Raw genomic sequence first — 20894 nt, forward strand, 5'->3', positions numbered from 1 at the left:
AGAAAACAAAGAAGATTAACGGGCATAAAAAGAAAACGCTCAGGTTCAAAAGCGTTGTAGAACACAAAGACAAAGAAGAAGATGAAATGCAAAAGAAAGAGGCTTGGTGTGATTTTTTCAGCCAAAACAAATGATATCATCTGGTTTGAGCCTTGTTTCGGCCCGAATCAGTGCGAATCAGCCCGGTTTAGTGCAAGTCAACATGAATCGGAGCGAATCTGCAAAAAAAAAAAAAAAAAGAGGGACACGGCACGGATGCACGGTCAGCGATGTCGACCACCACATGTCGCATCGAGTGCGGGTGCGGGTGCAGTGGCCCTGGAGCTGCACCCGTGCTTCATAGGTTATCGACTTGTCATGACCACATTAACATTAACAATGTTCATGTCCAGGAGATAACATTTTGTAGAGACTTTAATTAAGGAGTTAAAATTATTATCTAGGGTGAGACTTCACCATTTACCTAAACATTAGTAGAACCTTTTACTCAACTATAGGTGCAACAAACATAGGAGTTTTCTTCATTCTACTTATATTGTTACACATGTCGAAATATAGAGAACTCTCTCTCTCTCTCTCTCTCTCTCTCTCTCTCTCTCTCTCTCTCTCTCTCTCTCTCTCTCTCTCTCTCTCAACAATTAAGGCCTCACCCAATTTTGCATATATAAATTAGAGTACAAAGTTTGGCACCAAATATGTTTGGAGTTATCTTTTCCAATTCATTACGTGATAATTTATAAGATTAATTATCTATGTGTATTATTTAAATAAGTCACGTGATTCATTAAAAAAGTCTTGTGACTAAATCTATACATAGATGATCCCTTCCATTGCCACATAATGTGTTAGGATAACATAGTTTTACACATGTTTGGGTTGTGTTTCAAACTTTTAAGTGGTAACTTGAAACATTATGGGCTAGGTGTTATAGTTGGCCTGGGGTTGGGTTTAGGCTTGTTTCTATCACTCTTGGGATGTATCTTTTTCTCCATTCTTTTCCATCCAGCCCAATTCTATTCAGCCCATTGGACAATACCCAAGCAGCCTGTTGAGGGCATTTAATGTGCCACCCGTTGGGCATGCACAGTAACTATTGGAACTAGCCCACTTTTCCTTCTTTTCCTTGGCTTATAAAACCATTCAGCCCTCTTTTTCCTCTTAACATCTTTTCTTTTCCAGCAACACTCCACAACTCCTCTGCTCCTCTGTTTTTTCTCTTCTACCACAGATTTTTATACACTTGTTAGGATGTAAAGAAAGGCAAAAATAAATAATGTTGTTTTTAGTTCTTCTTGTTTGAGTGTACGTTCAACTATAAGAAATCACTACAGTCTAATTCAGGAGGTTTGTTTGGCAAAGAGAGTCATTCGCACCAAGTTCTACTCCGGGTAGCACGAATCAACCTTTAAGAACAACACATTTTGCGTGATTCTATAATTTATGAGATCTTTCTAATTCTATCTACTTATTTTTGTAATTGCTAATTTTTTAGGATTTATATTGTTGCAAAACTTGTTTATTTTGCCATATTTTCCATCAACACATAAAGAGTTCCCTCCCCTCATCTCTTATTTGTCTTGAGACCAAACCACCGTCCCCAAAGTCTCTCCAAGTTCCTCGACCACCTCCAAAGACATATTCCGAACAGTCAGATTATGGAATTGATGCTATTAAACCCAGGAAGTTGCCTTATAAAACTTCAGACTATTGATTGGGGAGGTATCATCATATCTCTGAAATAGAACAAAGTGTTTGTCAAACGTCCATGGCTCGCAGATTAACACTTTCTCTGCATCAGTCTCTTATTCAAAAACAGAAAGTAACTTATGGTCTCCAAATTCTCTGATTTGGAAATATTTTCAATGCTTTCATGTTCTCCATAGTGGTCTGAAAGTTCTTGCATTTGTTAGGAATTTGGCAGTTGATATATGTTCCTGAAATTGTTCCCGACTAGCTAGATCATATCCCTTGTTTTCTCTTTCAGAAAGAGAGAGCTTGCTCTAGTTCCTTGTGATGTCCTCCATCTTCTGAGAGCTAGACAGTTACCCAAGTCCCATGAAAGACAAACACATGAGCCCTACTAGTAAACCTGTTACGTACTAGAGGGAACAGAAATTCCTTCTCAAAGAGGAGGAAATTCCTTCACAGAGAGACAGAAACTTAATTCTACATACCACTTAGAAAGGGTGGAGGCTCCAGCCTTCCTTATCCTAGTTCCAAACCAAGCTATCATTTTCACAATATAAATGATTTGCTTATAGGATTTGCATTAAGAGTTAAAAATGTGGGAATTTTACTTAACTAACCATAGCATAACAAATAGTTCAAAAGTATCAAGGTAGCTACTCGCACTCTTGGAGAATTTCGAAACAAGTAAAAGATGGCAAAATTAATTCATTGATGATATAACCCAAATCAGTTGGAGTGCCTTATTAATAAGTCATTATTTAACAAGCATTTAAGCATTTGAGACAAGTACATAGATACCGATTACATAATTCAAAGAGCAAACAAATGGAGAAGAAATTATCTTAAATTTATTGATTGGAGATGAGCTGATGCTAATTGATAGTTCATAATACGAGCACAGTACATGTCTACTTTTTGAGAAAATTTTTGAACCAACAAGCTGAATGTTTGGGGTGTCTTTTCAACCCATTTTTGTAGTCTACATAGTTGATTCTGAACCGAACAGTGTAACTTGAATTCCACTCAAAGTCGTCCAACAATGACCATGCAAAGTATCCCTTTACATTAACGCCACCCCTATACCATAGAAAGAAGTCAAAGCCAATTAGATTTCTGTGGAGAGAGAGAGAGAGAGAGAGAGAGAGAGATATGAAATCTATTTTATTTTAATTAGATTGTTATATAATTATAGTATTTAAAGACTATTTCATTGGTAAATCATACTTTTTATTGTTAATGTTAAGCCCTATGAAGGAACCAAAGATGGCTACAGTAATACTCAATTCTTTGGTTGTCAGCAAGGGCTTCCTCAAGTGACAAAGTGGCATTATTGAACTCATCAACTCCTGCAAATATAGTTTGGAGAATTTGGCTTCAAATGGGAACTTAATAATTTGGGATTATAAATGAAAAAAGAAGTTATAGGAAATTACCATTCTCAGTGATGTAAACTAGTGGATTGTGGTACTTCCTCTTTGTGTAAAGCAAAAGATCTCGAAATCCTCTAGGATAAACATGTACCAAACTTGAAGCAAACTGTGATTATTTAAGGATATTAACATAACCACATAAGGCTCAACACGATGTGTTTTATTTTTAAATGCTAAACAAAAAAATATAAAGGAAAAAGTTTGGTTCCAAACATATTTGAAATTATCTTGCCAACCCATGCACTACAAAAAACTTGATTTTTAGTAGCGGTTGCAACCACTACTAAAACTATTAAAAACTGCTACTAAAAGTCATATAGGTCTATACTAGCGGTTTTCTAAACCGCTGCTACAACTTGAATAACCGCTGTTAAGTTCCCGTTGCTATAGGTCACTATAGGTTATAGCAGCGGTTTTAGGAATCGCTGGTATAGAAAACATCTATAGTAGCAGTTCTATAAACTACTGCTAGAGAATTAAAAACTGCTAGTACACACAACTTTACCTTTTGGAATTAATTATTTATACCAACGGTTATATAACTGTTGCTATAGATTTTTTAGTAGCAGTTCATAGAACTGCTGCTAGAGAATTAAAAACCGCAAATACACACGGCCCTTCCTTTCGGAATTAATTATTTGTACCAACGGTTATGTGACCGCTCCTATAGATTATTTAGCAGCAATTCATAGAACTGCTGCTAGAGAATTAAAAAAAAAAAAACCGCTAGTACATAGGGCCCTTCTTCTTGAAAATAATTATTTATACCAGCAGTTATGTAATTGCTGCTATAGATTCTTAAGCAACAGTTCTATAAACCGCTACTAAACAAAATTAAAAATGTTTGTATACCCTTCCCTTATTTCTAGCATGAATTATTTTTAACAGCGATTTTGTGAATTGCTACTAGATATTCTTTAACAACAGTTTTATAAAGCACTACTATAAAGTAAAATAAAACCGCTAGTTCTCCCATTCGTACACTTTGTTATAAATTAGCTATTGCAGCAAAAAACAACCGCTACTATAGGTTCCATACAGGAGCAGTTATAAAAACTGTTACTGAAGGTATAAACATTATTGAATATTTTACAAAAATATTTTTTAATTAAAATTTTTCCTGAAAATTAGTAATATAACATGTTTGGAATGTTATTAAAATCCACAATTCCAAAAATCAAAGTAATAAAATAATTGCAAATAGTTAATAATATTAATCCAAATGAAGAAATAAAACTTTACAATTCGAAGTTTGAAATCACAAATAGCTAAATAAAAGTATAAACAATATTTTTTGGTACTTAAGATAAGACAAGGATAAAATAATTGTAGACAACCTACAATAAAAACTAAGACTATAAATATTCCCTTTGAAGTATGCCAAAAGTCACTCCAGCATGAAACTTGGTCTCCCTTTATATTCCAAAGTATTGTCTTAGTTTCCTGGAATACAATAAACCATATATTTGCATTAGTGAAAACTATATATATATAGGCAAATCTTAGAGAATATATCAAATGACTATTGGAAAAGAAAAATGATGACAAATACATATCTTCTCATGTGCATTATTTTTATTGTATTACCTCTAAACCAAGAGTCAACAAACTTAGCATAATCTTGGCGATTTACTATATTTGGAGCCTCAGCCACTATTTGTGTTGCAGTTTTTGACTTATCAAAGTTCTTTGCTTTCAAAGCATGCTTCCAATTCCTCCATTGATCACCCAATCTCTTTAAATTATGACACTTGATTATCTCTCTTGCAATCTCATCTTGAGGGATGTCAAACTTTGACTAAAACACAAATACATATATATAAAAAAATAAAATAAAATAAACCATAACCACTATGTAGAAGCATTCTTTCTATAAAAAAAAAAATCTATGTAGAAGCATTGAAATTCTGGAAAGAAGTGTAATATATGTTACTAAAATTTTAATACCTCAATTATATTCCAACAATTTTCTTTGTAGTCATTTGGCATTGTACGCCAACTAACAACATTAATAGGACATAAGTGAGGCTTTGTTGCAACAATCTTTATAAATTGATTAAACCTACGGCTTTCATGTTTAGTAGGCTAGAAATAACGGTCAAAAGACAACTTAAATTTGTTTATGCACAAAAAAAAGTAGTCAACACCACAATCATACTTTTAATTAAGTGTTACGTGCTACAAGGTCTAAAAACATAAGTAATCATATTCATAGGTAGCTGTAATCATATTCATAAGACATTTTGGTTTTTTTTTTTTTTTTTTTTTTTTTTTTACAAAAAAATTTAGTAATTAATCCTGAAAAAAGATTAATTTTCACTAATATTTGATTAAATTAGTATATATTCATGAAATTTAAGAATCAAGAAATGCTAAATCTCAATAGATCAAGAAATACAAAAAAAAAAAAAAATCAAATAACTAATTAAAATTATTGTAAGGTTGAATTTATTCAACCATCGTATTGGCTTTATTCCGTGCCAAATTTGCTTGTAATTCAGCATTTAGTAACCCTGTATTTAGGTGGGTTTGATGTAAGGGTAGTGAGTGAGATGGAGTGAAGTTTGCTCAAGAGTGTGCAAGAAAACAGAGTCTCGCGGCTGGGTCTCGCGGGTGACTCGCGGCTTCAAGCCGCCAGAAGCAACCTCACGTGCCAAGCATGCTGGAAGGTGAACAGTCTGCTAGCTGGAGCACTACAGGACAAAACAGGACAACTGGCCATACGGTTATCTCGCGACTTAGTCAAGCCGCGAGGTCAAGCCGCGAGCCACCCCTGTTTTGTAGAATTCTGACGTTTCACATTCCTCTCCACTCCAGTATAAATACCCCTATTACCCACGATTGAAGGAGAGCTTCCAAAGAGAATTTTGAGAGAGAAACCCTAAAGAAAAACCAGATTGTTTCACCCACAATCTCTACCTTAGAATCTCTTCAAATTCCTCAACTCTCTTCCTCTCCATTGTCAAATCCTTGAGAGGCATTATACCAAACCAGGTTCTCACCATCATCATCTTTGTGAGTCTGCTGTTTGGATTTCTGGGAAGCAGTTAGGAAGGAACCAATCTTCATTGGTTGATGCTACGGTCTAGTAGCGGAATCCGGAAAGCTAGAAAAGAAATAGGTTCGGCGCAACCTCGTTGGAGCAAGAAGCTTGGAGGGCTTAGGTGCACTGGGTAGATTAGGCTTGGAGGGTCTATTGTTGTCCTTGTATCCCAACTATATTTTCTAGTGGATTGATTACCGCTTGGAGGGCGGCGGAGAGGTTTTTCGCCGAGGGCTTCGGTTTCCTCTTCGATAACACATCGCGTGTTGTCTTTGTGTTTGCATCTTCCTTCCTCTATCTTTGCCTTTAAATTATCTGCTGTGGATTTTATTCTGTTATGGCTTAGATAGTTTTTAATCAATTTCGTATGATAGCATATGTTAAGTTTCCGCACACTTGTTGTTTGACATATTGCTTGAATTGTTTAAGTTGTTATTTGGGGGTCTAAACGTTCAAAGGTGTTTTTGTACACGTTTTTGAACTTTCAATTATTTTATTTTATTTTATGCTATATAATATATTTATTTATTTAATAAAAAAAACGCATAATAGTTTTGTGGGTCCGGGAGGTCTACAATTCGGCCCAAACTCTATCTGGGCCCAGGGCCCAGGGCCCGTGCCGAGGAGGTATTTTGCCGAGGACGAATAATCGATGGCCGGGGTGTCAAAGGGAACGGCTGAGAAACTACCCTGTCCTCGGCATTCTAGAACTTCAATGAGAAGACCAACATCTTGGTGGAGGCTATCCCCAAACAGCCCCTTGAAGGGGATGTGAGTGGAATGGGGCCCATAGGGAAGCAGGGTGTAAAATTGGATCAAGGAAAATGCGTCCCCTCCGCATTAAATGTATCTGCCAACGTCCAGATCCGATTAATGAGAAAAGACGTTTGGACGGTGTAAACTTCGATCTTCGCAGCTAGTAGAAAGTAAGAGGGGACGGTTGATGGGATGGATACAGAAATAAGCACCTGCCTGACCAACAAGTGGAGGGCTAGGATCGACCAAGACCGACTATATAATAAAAAGGTAGGTGCACCAAGCAAAAGGCTGGGAAAAATGGCCAAAAACCAAAGCCTCCCAGCCCACCTCCAGGAGAAAGACTCCAGGGGTGAAGAAAACTTAACCATGTATGAACACCACGAAAAACCCACCGTCTGGTGACCAAGGCTTAGCCTATCAAATCCACGCTCTACAAATGATATTGTTTGGGCCATTTTACGTATGAACCCAACACCGCTACGGTTCGTTACGAATCGTGTCCTTACAATTGGCGCCGTCTGTGGGGAAGGCTTGTGCGTTGGCATAGTCGGTAGGTCGAGAGAATTCCTTTGTCATTTCTAACAACTGGTTATAGAATTTTAGTGTAAAGTTCCGCAGGGGCTATGCTTCTTGACTAGGGGCTACGCTTGGTAGCGTTAATCGCATGGATAATTCTAGGGGCTTGGCCGAGGAGCTAACTCCCCTAAAGCCAAGGTCCCACGCAATGAGAAAACTGAGTTTTGGACAGAACCAAGGCATTGCATGGTCCTCGGACTCAAGCCTATAGGGAAACCAACTACTTGGATGAGAAAACTGAGTTTTGGACAGAACCAAGGTATTGCATGGTCCTCGGACTCAAACCTATGGGGAAACCAACTACTTGGATGGGAAAACTGGGTTTTGGACAGAATCAAGGTATTGCATGGTCCTCGGACTCAAACCTATGGGGAAACCAACTACTTGGATGAGAAAACTGGGTTTTGGACAGAACCAAGGTATTGTATGGTCCTCGGACTCAAACCTATGGGGAAACCAACTACTTGGATGAGAAAATTGAGTTGGGACAGAACCAAGATATGTGATGGTCCTCGGACTCAAACCTATGGGCATTGTATGGTCCTCGGACTCAACCTATGGGGCATTGTATGGTCCTCGGACTCAAGCCTATGGGGGAAACCAACTACTTGGATGAGAAAACTGAGTTTGGACAGAACCACAAGGTATTGCATGGTCCTCGGACTCACCTATGGGGAAACCCAACTACTTGGATGAGAAAACTGGGTTTTGGACAGAACCAAGGTATTGCATGGTTCCTCGGACTCAAACCTATGGGGAAACCAACTACTTGGATGGGAAACTGGGTTTTGGACAGAACCAAGTATTGCATGATCCTCGGACTCAAACCTATGGGGAAACCAACTACTTGGATGAGAAAACTGGGTTTTGGACAGAACCAAGGTATTGTATGGTCCTCGGGCTCAAACCTATGGGGAAACCAACTACTTGGATGAGAAAAACTGAGTTTTGGACAGAACCAAGGTATTGTATGGTCCTCGGACTCAAACCTATGGGGTATTGTATGGTCCTCGGACTCAAACCTATGGGAAACCAACTACTTGGATAAGAAAACTGGGTTTTGGACAGAACCAAGGTATTGTATGGTGGACTCAAACCTATGGGGAAACCAGGATGAGAAAACTGAGTTTTGGACAGAACCAAGGTATTGCATGGTCTTCGGACTCAAACCTATGGGGAAACCAACTACTTGGATGAGAAAACTGGGTTTTGGACAGAACCAAGGTATTGTATGGTCCTCAGACTCAAACCTATGGGGAAACCAACTACTTGGATGAGAAAACTGAGTTTTGGACAAAACCAAGGTATTGTATGGTCCTCGGACTCAAACCTATGGGGTATTGTATGGTCCTCGGACTCAAGCCTATGGGGAAACCAACTACTTGGATGAGAAAACTGAGTTTTGGACAGAACCAAGGTATTGCATGGTCTTCAGACTCAAACCTATGGGGAAACCAACTACTTGGATGAGAAAACTGGGTTTTGGACAGAGCCAAGGTGTTGCATGTTCCTCGGACTCAAACCTATTGGGAAACCAACTATTTAGATGGGAAAACTAGGTTTTGGACAGAACCAAGGTATTGCATGGTCCTCGGACTCAAACCTATGGGGAAACCAACTACTTGGATGAGAAAACTGGGTTTTGGACAGAACCAAGGTATTGTATGGTCCTCGGACTCAAACCTATGGGGAAACCAACTACTTGGATAAGAAAACTGAGTTTTGGACAGAACCAAGGTATTGTATGGTCCTCGGACTCAAACCTATGGAGTATTGTATGGTCCTCGGACTCAAACCTATGGGGTATTGTATGGTCCTCGGACTCAAACCTATGGGGAAACCAACTACTTGGATGAGAAAACTGGGTTTTGGACAGAACCAAGGTATTGTATGGTCCTCGGACTCAAACCTATGGGGAAACCAATTACTTGGATGAGAAAACTGAGTTTTGGACAGAACCAAGGTATTGTATGGTCCTCGGACTCAAACCTATGGGGAAACCAACTACTTGGATGAGAAAACTGAGTTTTGGACAGAACCAAGGTATTGTATGGTCCTCGGACTCAAACCTATGGGGAAACCAACTACTTGGATGAGAAAACTGAGTTTTGGACAGAACCAAGGTATTGTATGGTCCTCGGACTCAAACCTATGGGGAAACCAATTACTTGGATGAGAAAATTGGGCACTAAGCAAGACTTAGCTACTATGCATGACGTCGAAAATGGTACCTATATCTTCGTTGAACGAGGATTAGAAATGAGTCTAAAGGCTCTGCAGGTGCAAGTAAGCTAGAGTTTAGGAACATGATGATAAATGTATTGCATGCATAAATATTCGTACATGTTAAAATGAATCAGCGCAGAATTCATAAACAATATTACGTATCAACGAGGGCAGCTAACAAGTAACCAGAAGGAAAAAGGAAAAACAAGATTTCATATATACATGTTCAAACGCTTGCAAATCATCAATAGATTAGAAAGTTTTTGAAATAAAAAGAAACAAGTTAATCGTTAAATTAGAAACGGATACAAAAGCCTAGCCAGGATTTCTACTTTTCTACTTTTGCGTCGGTCACTTCCTGAGAGGAAGGAACGGGATCAGCTTCGACGCTCGGGAGGATGGTCCCTTCTGGGGAAGGCTGAACAGGGTCAGCACTGGTACTCTGGGGGACCACAGCAAGGGGAATTGCGTGTGGCGGCTGGGCAAGTGTGGCTGGCTCCTCCGTACTAGACACCTGAATGCCAACCACGGGCTCAGTAACCTCTTTAGGTGCCTCAGAATCCATATGCTGAGATATCACTATCACATCCTGAAGTTCTCCCTCTTTGAGCGCCTTGCTAGAAGAACCGCTGACCTGTAAGTCTTCTGACGGGGTGACCCCTCCCTCAGGTTGGTCATCCATAGCCGCGGAGCTGGTGGAAGTGGCCTCGCGGATGGCCGTAGGGTAGAATATGTTCTCCGCCTTCCACAAATCAGATGAAGCATCCACCCCAGCTCGCTTCAATGCCTCTTCCCAAACTTGGGAGCAATAAAACCTGCACACTCCAGGAATCTGGGCCTTAAGGGTGGCTTGGGTTTCAGCCACTCCCATATTATAACCGTCATCCTCGGCCGTATCCTTGGCAGCCTCTGCATCATTCCTGGCAAACTCGGCCTCCTGCTTTGCCCTTAGGGCTTCATCACGGGCATATTCTGCCACCCCTTTTTCATGCTCAGCCGCGACCAGCCGCTTATTTAAACCCTCGATCAGATCTTTGGCTATTCGCAATTGGTCCTCGGCTTCAAGTACACGCTTTGTTTGGTCCTCGGCCTGTTTTTGGGCACTAGTTAGGCCCGCCGAGATGTTATCCCTCTCACGGATAATTATTGTTAAGTCAGCCTTGACTTTGGCAAGTTCATCCTCAGAGGCTTCGAGAGTCTTCGAGGCCATTTTGCGCTTCTTGCGTTCGTTCTCGGCCGCCTTACTCCTGTTATTCACCTCTTCCTCCATCCTATAGGTTTCCTGGAGAGCCTGGCAAGAGAGATGAGCGTGTAGTTAGTGACAAACCAGTGGCAAGAGTTAATAAAGTGTTAGGTTTCAAGAAATCTTACCATGCCCAAGTACCTCTTAGTGCTGAGAAAAACCTCCTGCATCCTCATTCTCCTCAGTTCATCCATGTCATTAGGGAGTAACATGGTTCTCCCTAATGCATCCACCACGTAACCACCCTCGCCATCTCTAAGGTCCCTCAGAGAGGCCGTTTCCAGTAGTGGACCCCCGTGAAGCATTGGGGCAGGAAGCCAGGCACTCGGTAGGGACTGGGACTCAATCCCCTTTCCCTTGCCTTGAGAAGTTTGGGCTTCAGTTTCTTTGCCCTTGCCTTGGTGTCCAATCTTCAATTGTTTTGTGCGCGGAGCCTCATCCTTCTCCTTAGAAGGTTGGGATTTTCCCTCGTCCATGACGTCCTTGCCCTTGGGGCTCCTCTTTCTCTTGGAATCAGCGCCTTCAAGTCAAGGAGGCCGAGCTGGTTGGGAGGAAGTAGGAAGTTCGGGGCGGGTGGATTGTGGCTAAGACTTGGTGAAGGATGACCTGGTTTGGATAGTAGGGGGTCGAGGTGGTGGAGAAGGAGCATCGGGTTGTGGTGTTTCATGTGTATCCTTCCCAGGTTGGCCCTCGAGGAGTTAGAGAAGGGGGGTCAAAGGTATTCTATTGAGTCCCATCTCGGCTTGAGAAGAGGTGCCTATTGACGACAATTCCGCCTCGGATAAGGCTGGGTCACCTATGTCACCAGGAGGATCCTCGGATTGGTAGACTAGGTCAAATACCCCAAAACCTTCCTCGGGCCGATCTGGCTCGCCTTCGTCCTCTGCTACTTGATGAGACGAGGAGAAGCCCACCTGTGGGATGTTCTTGGGGACAGCTGGCTCCTGGGAGATTAAAAATCCCGTTTCAACTACGGTAATTTTTGGAAGCCAAGGACGGCGGGCGCTGATCACGTGCCTTGCGTCCGCAAATGACTTCTGAACAGGGTGGTACCCTAGTATTTTGTGAGCTGCTCGGACTTGACCATCTCTGTCATTCACGAAAACTGCCGCTTGTAAAACGGTCTCCAAGTCCGCCCGGTTGACTAAGTGAAAATGCCGCGTGTGGGCGTGTAGATCTACAAAAAGACAAACACGTATGCATAGTTAGTGACCGAACAACATTATATTAGAATGGTGTAAAGGGTCATCCCCCTTCCGTTCCCAGTACCCCACCTGGTTCTCCTTCTACTATGGGGCCGGATCGCCATCGTGCCATTCTCCAGAGACGATAAGGAAATCCTTGTTCAATCCCTTGTTGGAGTCAGGGAGGCACTGGATTAACCGAACCCTCTCGTCCCTCGACTTCATGTAGTAGGTTTTCCCCTTCAATTTTTGGAGGTTATAGCACCAGTTCACGTCATGATGGGTCAGTCTTAACCCCATCTTCTCATTTAAAGCGTCCACGCAACCCAGAATCCTAAAAACGTTGCCGGCGCACTGGGTGGGGGCTAAACGGAAATGTCTGAGGTAACCCCTCGTCACTGGCCCCATAGGGATTCTCATACCTCTCTCAACAAAGGCGAGGACGGGAATTACAACCGCGCCCGTTCCCCTCTTATAGTGCCATTTCCCCATCTTACAGTGCTCCAGACTTACGTTGGGGGGAATCCTATAATCAACGATGAACTTATTCATCGCCTCTTCAGTATCGACTAACTTCCTCAGTCTCAATTTAGTCATCTTTGTGATTTACTAAACAAACCCAACCCGCGACGGGAAAAGAAAGGGAGCCAAAGAGAAATAAACCCAGAAAAGAAAAAGCACGAGTTAATGGAGGTAGGGAACTTACATAAGAGAAGAATTACGCTTCGGACAGGCTTTATGTGCTTGAGATAGACTTGAATTTGGGCGGAAGTTCAGATGAACCCAGAATACACGCACTTAAACTCTTAAGTGCAGAACTGAAGAGACGGATCCATCCCCAAAAAAAATCTTTTATACTTTCTAGGGTAACTGCACACCTTTTCCCGCCCAAAAAGACCAGAAGATCACCACCGTTCAATTTCCATCATACCGTAGAACGTGGGAAGCACAAAGCCGCCCGTAGGTGACAAGGATTGACAGGCATTGGCAGATCTCTGATGTCATCAAAACCCTCCTATCCGTCCGAGGAGATGGATAGTAGGATTTTGAGGGGTTATTGTGGGTCCGGGAGGTCTACAATCCGGCCCAAACTCTATCTGGGCCCAGGGCCCGTGCCGAGGAGGTATTTTGCCGAGGACGAATAATCGATGGCCGGGGTGTCAAGGGGAACGGCTGAGAAACTACCCTGTCCTCGGAATTCCAGAACTTCAATGGGAAGACCAACATCTTGGTGGAGGCTATCCCCAAACAGCCCCTTGAAGGGGATGTGAGTGGAATGGGGCCCATAGGGAAGCAGGGTGTAAAATTGGATCAAGGAAAATGCGTCCCCTCAGCATTAAATGCATCTGCCAACGTCCAGATCCGATTAATGAGAAAAGACATTTGGACGGTGTAAACTTCGATCTTCGCAACTAGTAGAAAGTAAGAGGGGACGGTTGATGGGATGGATACAGAAATAAGCACCTGCCTGACCAACAAGTGGAGGGCTAGGATCGACCAAGACGGACTATATAATAAAAAGGTAGGTGCACCAAGCAAAAGGCTGGGAAAAATGGCCAAAAACCAGAGCCTCCCAGCCCACCTCCAGGAGAAAGACTCCAGGGGTGAAGAAAACTTAACCATGTATGAACACCACGAAAAACCCATCGTCTGGTGACCAAGGCCTAGCCTTTCAAACCCACGCTCTACAAATGATATTGTTTGGGCCATTTTACGTACGAACCCAACACCGCTACAGTTCGTTACGAATCGTGTCCTTACAAGTTTAAAAATCTTGATGTTTACCTGGGGAGTAATGGTTAAAAACCATACATTCAATCACCCTTCAGTCTCCAGTCTCTTAGATTTGGAGGAAATAGCAAATTCTCTGAGAAAATTGTAAAAAAATATTGGAGATTAAGAAAATTGATGAAGTGGGATACAAAGAGAGAGGGGTTAAAAACTCACCTATGAGTTGTTGTTACGACTCCTTCTACAAGAGTTTTTTTTTTTTTTTTTTTTTTTTTTCCTTGAGGAGACTAGAACTCTTTTAATTTTTTCTAAGCAATTATTGGCAGCTACAGGTTTTATTTTTTAACATGGCGGGTAACTACAATTTTGAGATAAAGATAAAGAAGACTAGTATTTTAGAAACCAAGATAAGATAAGGACTCTTAAAAAGTTAAAAATAATAATACGTAAAAACCAAGATGAGATAAGGATTCAATGAGTTAATTAAAAAAAAAAAAAAGGAAGTAAAAAAATACGTTTATTTGGGAGGGAAAAAAAAAAAAAAAGGACCTGAATTTCAGTGTCCAACACACGTTTATTTGGGAGGGAAAAAAAAACACTTCCAACACACCTTGATGAGATAAGGATTCAGTGGGTTAATTAAAAAATAAAAAAAAAAAGTAAAAAATACGTTTATTTGGGAGAAAAAAAAAGGACTGAAATTTCACTTTCCAACACACGTTTATTTGGGGAAAAAAAAAGAAAAAGAAAAAGAAAATGTAAAAACACTTCCAACACACGTTCATTTGGGAGGGGGGAAAAAAACACGTAAAAGAAACTTCCAGCACACACATTTATTTGGGAGGGAAAAAAATAAAAAAGAAATTGAAAAGCTTTCCAATTGGCAGGGTTAGAACCCACCTTCATGAGATAAGGATTCAGTGGGTTAATTAAAAATAAAAAAATAAAAAGGAAGTAAAAAATAACGTTTATTTGGGAGAAAAAAAAAGGGACCTGAATTTCACTTTCCAACACACGTTTATTTGGGAGGGGAAAAAAAAAAAAAGAACACTTCCAACACACGTTCATTTGGGAGGGGGAAAAAAAGCAGGTAAAAGAAACTTCCAGCACAAATGTTTATTTGGGAGGGAAAAAAATAAAAAAGAAATTGAAAAACTTTCCAATTGGCAGGGTTAGAACTCACCTTCTCAAGGTAAGTGTCCAAAATAATAACCAATGGACTAAACACTATATTCTCACAAAATTGGGAATCTATTAGTATTAACTATAATTTAAAGAATTTGAAAAATTAAAATAGTTTATGACACCTACTAATTAATAAAAATATAAAATACATAAGCTTATATATAAAATTTTTATTATAAATAATATATTTAGCATTAATCATTATGTTTTATAGTTGAAAGAAACTTAGCCATTCTTGATATAACCAATATGGATTAATATTTTAATTTTAATTTTTTTATATGTTTTATTATTCTATATTTTTATAATATAAAATTATTTTTAAAAATTATTTTATTTCATTCCATTTTTAATCAAGATTGGTTATTTGTACAAAATGTGACAATTCATGTTTGCGGGTCGGGTTCGTGTTTTGTCGAGCCATGAGTATTAGGTTATATGGGTTGACCTGAACCCGACCTATTTAATAAATGTGTCAGGAATCCTCAACCCGAACACAACCTGTTTATGAAACAGGCCAACCCGACCTGACACTTTTAACTCATTTAATTAACAAGTCATGTAAAAGTCAATGCAAATGGGCCGTTTTTAATAATCTAGGAGAGTAATAGTCCTAGTAATTATAGAATTAATGTATTTTTTTTTCTCATTTTCATTTATTTTAATTGTACAGGGTAAAAACCAAAAAACTCTCTCGAGTTGGGCCCTTAACCAAATTTTTTTTTTTTTTGGTAAAGATAGGGTTAAAAAGCTAACTTTGAAATAGTGTAAAGGAACTTAGAATAAAAATACTTAAAGGCTAAGAGATTTGAAAAATGAATAATACTCTTCTTTTATAAAATCTCATCGGTTTGTCTGAGGAAGACTACTTATACTCGAGGGTGATCACAAGAATCTATCTCTAGACTTAATCTTCAAGTGTTTATAATATTCAAGTATAGGATGATAATATTCAAGTGTTTATTACAATAATCTATCTCTAGACTTAATTTTTTTTTTTCCATCTCTTAATATAATATATCTTTTCCCATTTACAGGTCGATCACTGCCATCTCAGCCGTCCACTTGTAGGGTGGATGGTTCTTCAAGTGGGATACTTGTCCCATCTTCCCTTTCCCCTCCTTTTAAGAGTAAGATGCGAAGGTAACAGGCTGTCAAAACACTGTTCAGGAGAGTCATTTAACCTTATGTAAAGTTGTGATTTACAACTATTTTGTGTTGGCTTTAATTCTGTGTCAAATTCTATTGTAATTTTGTTCAATCTTATGTACCCTGTATTTTTTGTGAGATTTCTTAGTATGGGTTGCGCGTGAGAAAGAGTGTAAAGACTCAAGACATCATTGAAGCCATGTGCTCAACACATGATTGGAATGTGAAGAGTCATGACAGATGGTGACAGCTGGTTTTCGCGAGTATTTCGCTGGTAAGGCCTTCTTGCGAGATACTCACGAAATATTCTGTTTTGCTATTTTGTCATATCTGATACACCATATCTCTACCTACACTATTTATACCCACATTACCCACATATTAGAGGAGTGTTTTTTCAGAGAGAAAACTCTAGCCATAACGCTTGAGAGTTAGAGATTGTCATACCCACAATCCTCTACACAATCCATTGTGGTTTTCCTCAACTCGTACCTCTCCATATCCAAATCCTTGAGAGGTTGATAGCCCAAACACTTACCACACCCATTTTGAGTATAAAGTGAGGTTTTGGAGCTACTGGGAAGTATTGGAAGAAGCCATTTGTTTAGTGGATGCAATCGGGCTGAATTGCGTGATCCGGAGAGCTAGAAAAGACAAGGCTTCGTTAAGTAAGTTAGCAGCAGGAGCTTGGAGGGCACAAGTACATGGGGTAGACTAAGCTAGGAAGGTCTTTTGTTATTCGTGTACTCCAACTCATTCTCTAGTAGATCGATTTACCGCTTGGAGGGCAGCAGAGTGATTTTTCGTCGAGTTCTTCGGTTTCCTCTTCGATAACACATCAGCGTGTTATCTTGTGTTTGCATTCTTCTTCCCTATTCTTTTAGCTTCATTTTACTGATTGATATATGATGAATATGGCTTAGAGTAGTTTATTGTTTGTTCGCTCGCATTTACTCTATTCCGCACTTAATTTAAGTTAGAGTAAAATTAACCGAGCCGTAGTTGTAATTTGGGGGTCTAAACAGCTCTTATGTTTTCACATGAATTCAAGTTTTCACCATAAATGCGGCATGATAAGTTGGTGCAGTGCATTTAATGTGAAGGAGATGGTTACTTTCTAAGTAAGCTTCCTCCAACCTTCACTTGGGGAAATTATTGTTCCTCAGCCAGATAGTATCCTAGGTATAGCCTAATAGCCTTCATTTGCCTATTTACATTTTTAAGCCTGTCCTCTTCCTCGACACAGGCTTTTGGTTCAAACCTTCCTCGGGTTGGTCTTATCGGAATTTTAGATGATGATTTGTTTTCAGACAAGTCTTCTCTAAGCTAATTCCCTTGACCTCTGGGCCAAAATGCTTGGATTGAGCCCATTCCCTTTCCTTAATACATAATTGGGACCCTTTGGGCTCAACTTAGGCCCAATCCTCTTTGATTTTTCCTTCCCTCCCCCCACACACACATTAATAATTTCATTTGCTTCTCAATAATGCACTTAAAGTTTTGGTTTTTTTTTTTTTTGATAATCAAAAGGGAGGGGGGGCGGGGGCGATCATATGTGACTTACCCCCCAATGAGTGACCTAATAGGGGCACCCCCCGCTAGGAAATGTTGGATTGAGTCATAACTACTGTGACCGGGGCGCCACAGATCTCACCCTAGCACTCCAAGAGAGCCAGAGTGTGGGGCGCAATGCATGCCATGAAAATCCCCCCCCCCCACCCCATATGGTACTCGTCACGACTCGAACAAGTTTATAATTTGAAGACTTCATTAGTTATATTGGAAGTTTTTTGGCCCTAGCCTTTAGACCAATGTTGATGTTGGTAGTTAGGTGTCACTTAACTAAATTTAGACCAAGCCTAGATCTCACCATGTTGCACTTGGCCTTAGTATGGTCAAAACCCATGGCAACAACTCAACAATAAGGGCAACGGATTTTGAACAATGGAATTTGCCCACCTCCATATAGTTACATTATTATTTTTTTTAATGAGTAATTTTAATCAAAATAACAAACTATCATATTATTAGATTTTTATATTGGTCATTATAAATTATTTTATTTTTATAGGATTTTGGACTAATTGTTCCTGAAGTTATGACAGAAATATGGTACAAGTTAATTTTAAGGCTGAAAAAATTGAGTATGTTGATAACATAATCAATTTTTTTTTTCATACTCCCTATTTTATAGTCTTGAGAACTAAAATTATTTGTTCTTATCTACGTTATCTATTATAAATAGAAGAAGTTATCTATTTCCATAAAAAATAAAATAAAAATTATTTGTTTCACCAAAAAAAATGTAGTTTCTTAGATAAAGCATGACCCACGTAATAGCCTGAAGATTATTTTTCTCTTCAATCGTTGGCAATCTTCATTTTAAAATAGATGTCTATCAAAAACTAATATTTATCCCATTAAAAAAAAACTAATATCTTAAAAAAAATAAAAAATAAAAACTGTGTAACCGAAGGTTTGAAATTCTCTTTTATCTGTAATACCCAAATCTTAGATATATTTTGGCGCGTATTCTAAAAAAATATATATATATTTTGGCGCGGCGCGAAATATTGATTTGCCTCGGCACTCTTTAACTGTCTCTGTTGCTTTCACTTCTCTTTTGTCTCTTTTCCCTATCTGTCTTTCACTTCTCTATCGCAAGGAGGAACTAATTTTTCAAAAGGTTTGTAATTTTTTCATCCATTTTTGTCCTCTTTCTAATGTCATAGATTGTACAGAGGTAGTCAAAGTATGCTAATATTAAGATAGTTGGGTCTAGCCTTACTCTGTATACTTGGCTTAGTCAAATAAAAGTTTCTATTTTTTTTATTTAAAAAAAGACTTATTTTAATGAAGGTGGTATGGTGTTTTCGGTTAAACATTGTTTGTATGCCATTTTGATTTATATGCTTTACATCTACTCATTTAAGTCTCTTGGCCTTGATGTCAATCACGAGAAATTGGCTTACAGATGTAATTATGTATGGGTTTGATGAATAAAGAAGATTCGGTCAATGCAATAAAGTAAAATTTTAAAAAAACTATAACTACACAAGGAAAATCCTTCACACTCTCTAATCTTACTGCTAGCATTTGCTAAGTTATTTCTTTCACCAGCCCGCATGAAAACTTGCTGTGTACACAAAAACCATGATTAGTATCAGTTCTATGTAACCCCACAATACCAATTATCTGAAAAAGCATTCTTATAGGGTGATAAATTATTTGTTAGGTTTGCATTATTGCTATACATTCCTTGTTGGATATATGTATAATGAATATGTGATTTGTGTTGATAATTATCTATATTGATATTTTTCCAAATAGATATGGGAAAGAAACGGATTCGTATAGTTAATGCTGAAATTGAGCCACAGCCACAAGACCCATCACATGGGTCATTAGGGCCTAATCAGTCACAAGACACACTACCTCTTGATCAATCACTTGGCCCATCAGCTAATCGTTCAAGTGCCCTATTAGTGCCTCAACCTCAAGCAAATGATAATTCAGATGAGGAATCTACAAATATAGAAGTTCAAATTACAGGTATTATGAAATTAAATAAATATTTTTTATTGTAGTCATTTTTTCACAAGAAAATCTTAATTAAAAGTATGCTTTTGTTGTTGACCACATTTTTTGTTTTTTTGTTTTTTGTATAAATAGATCGTGCAGGTGTACGTAGCACACGTGGGATAACACGTATGTCTGAGATATGGAATTTAACTGATGGGAAAAAGGTTGAGTTGTCTTTTAATGGTTGTTTTCAGCCAGTTGAACGTGAAGGTATTATTTTTAATCGATTTGTGGGCACTGTTGCAAGAAAGCCAAATTTATGTCCAATTAGTTATCTTAATTGGCGTAAAGTACCTAATGACTACAAAGAAAAAAGTTGGACTATTATTGAGGTATTAAAATTCTAGTACCAAAAGCTATATTTATTTCTAAAATTTTAAATGTTTCTTTCATGTGGTTACATTTTTTTTTTTTGTATTTGTGATTCAGTCAAAATTTCACATTTCCAAAAATGAGGAAGAAAGAAAGATCATCAAACGTTTGACTTTAAAGGGTTTGGGTGAAAAGTGGAGGAATTGGAAGTGCGCCTTGAAAGCAAAGCATTATGATGAGTCAAAAACTGCAGCAGGGATAGTAGCTGAGGCCCCAAGTACAGTGAATCGCCAAGATTTTGCTACACTTGTAAACTTTTGGTTTAGTAGAGATGGACTGGTATAAATAACATTATCTTATACATTATGGCATCTAATGCTTTGGTAGAACACTTATTCATAAATACGAATGAAAGAAAAGTGAATTAACTTTAATTTTAATCAGTGTGTTTTTATGTTGAATGTAGGAACGTAGTAAGGCTGGTAAGAAAGCCAGTAAAAAGAAAAAAGATGTACACACTGCAGGATCAAAATCTTATGCACAACATGCCTTTGTTATGGTAATTACAAAGTTAGTACTTGGAAATAGTTTGTGTATTTTGCTTGCATTCATTTGCATCCATTAAAATAATTAATATATTTGTGATGCAGTTCAAAAAAGATGGGGTTGCACCAAATCGAGGGAAGCTATATGTAAAGCTTCACAAAAAAAAGGATGGGATGCCAGTTAATGAGGATGCAAGTGAGAAAATTGTCAAGTCCTCCTTTACTTCTTTCATGAAATGA

General features: G+C 38.8%; 1 protein-coding gene across 1 annotated transcript; it reads left to right on the plus strand.

The window, feature by feature from the left end:
* The first annotated feature begins 19547 nt into the window (after positions 1-19547).
* Positions 19548-20894, plus strand: LOC115994380. Its single transcript, XM_031118513.1, has 5 exons — positions 19548-19767; positions 19888-20129; positions 20227-20448; positions 20576-20668; positions 20760-20894. The coding sequence occupies exons 1-5, from the start codon at positions 19548-19550 to the stop codon at positions 20892-20894; spliced, it is 912 nt and encodes a 303-aa protein (XP_030974373.1).

The sequence above is a fragment of the Quercus lobata genome, chromosome 1 (assembly GCF_001633185.2).
Source record: "Quercus lobata isolate SW786 chromosome 1, ValleyOak3.0 Primary Assembly, whole genome shotgun sequence".
Lineage (NCBI taxonomy): Eukaryota > Viridiplantae > Streptophyta > Magnoliopsida > Fagales > Fagaceae > Quercus > Quercus lobata.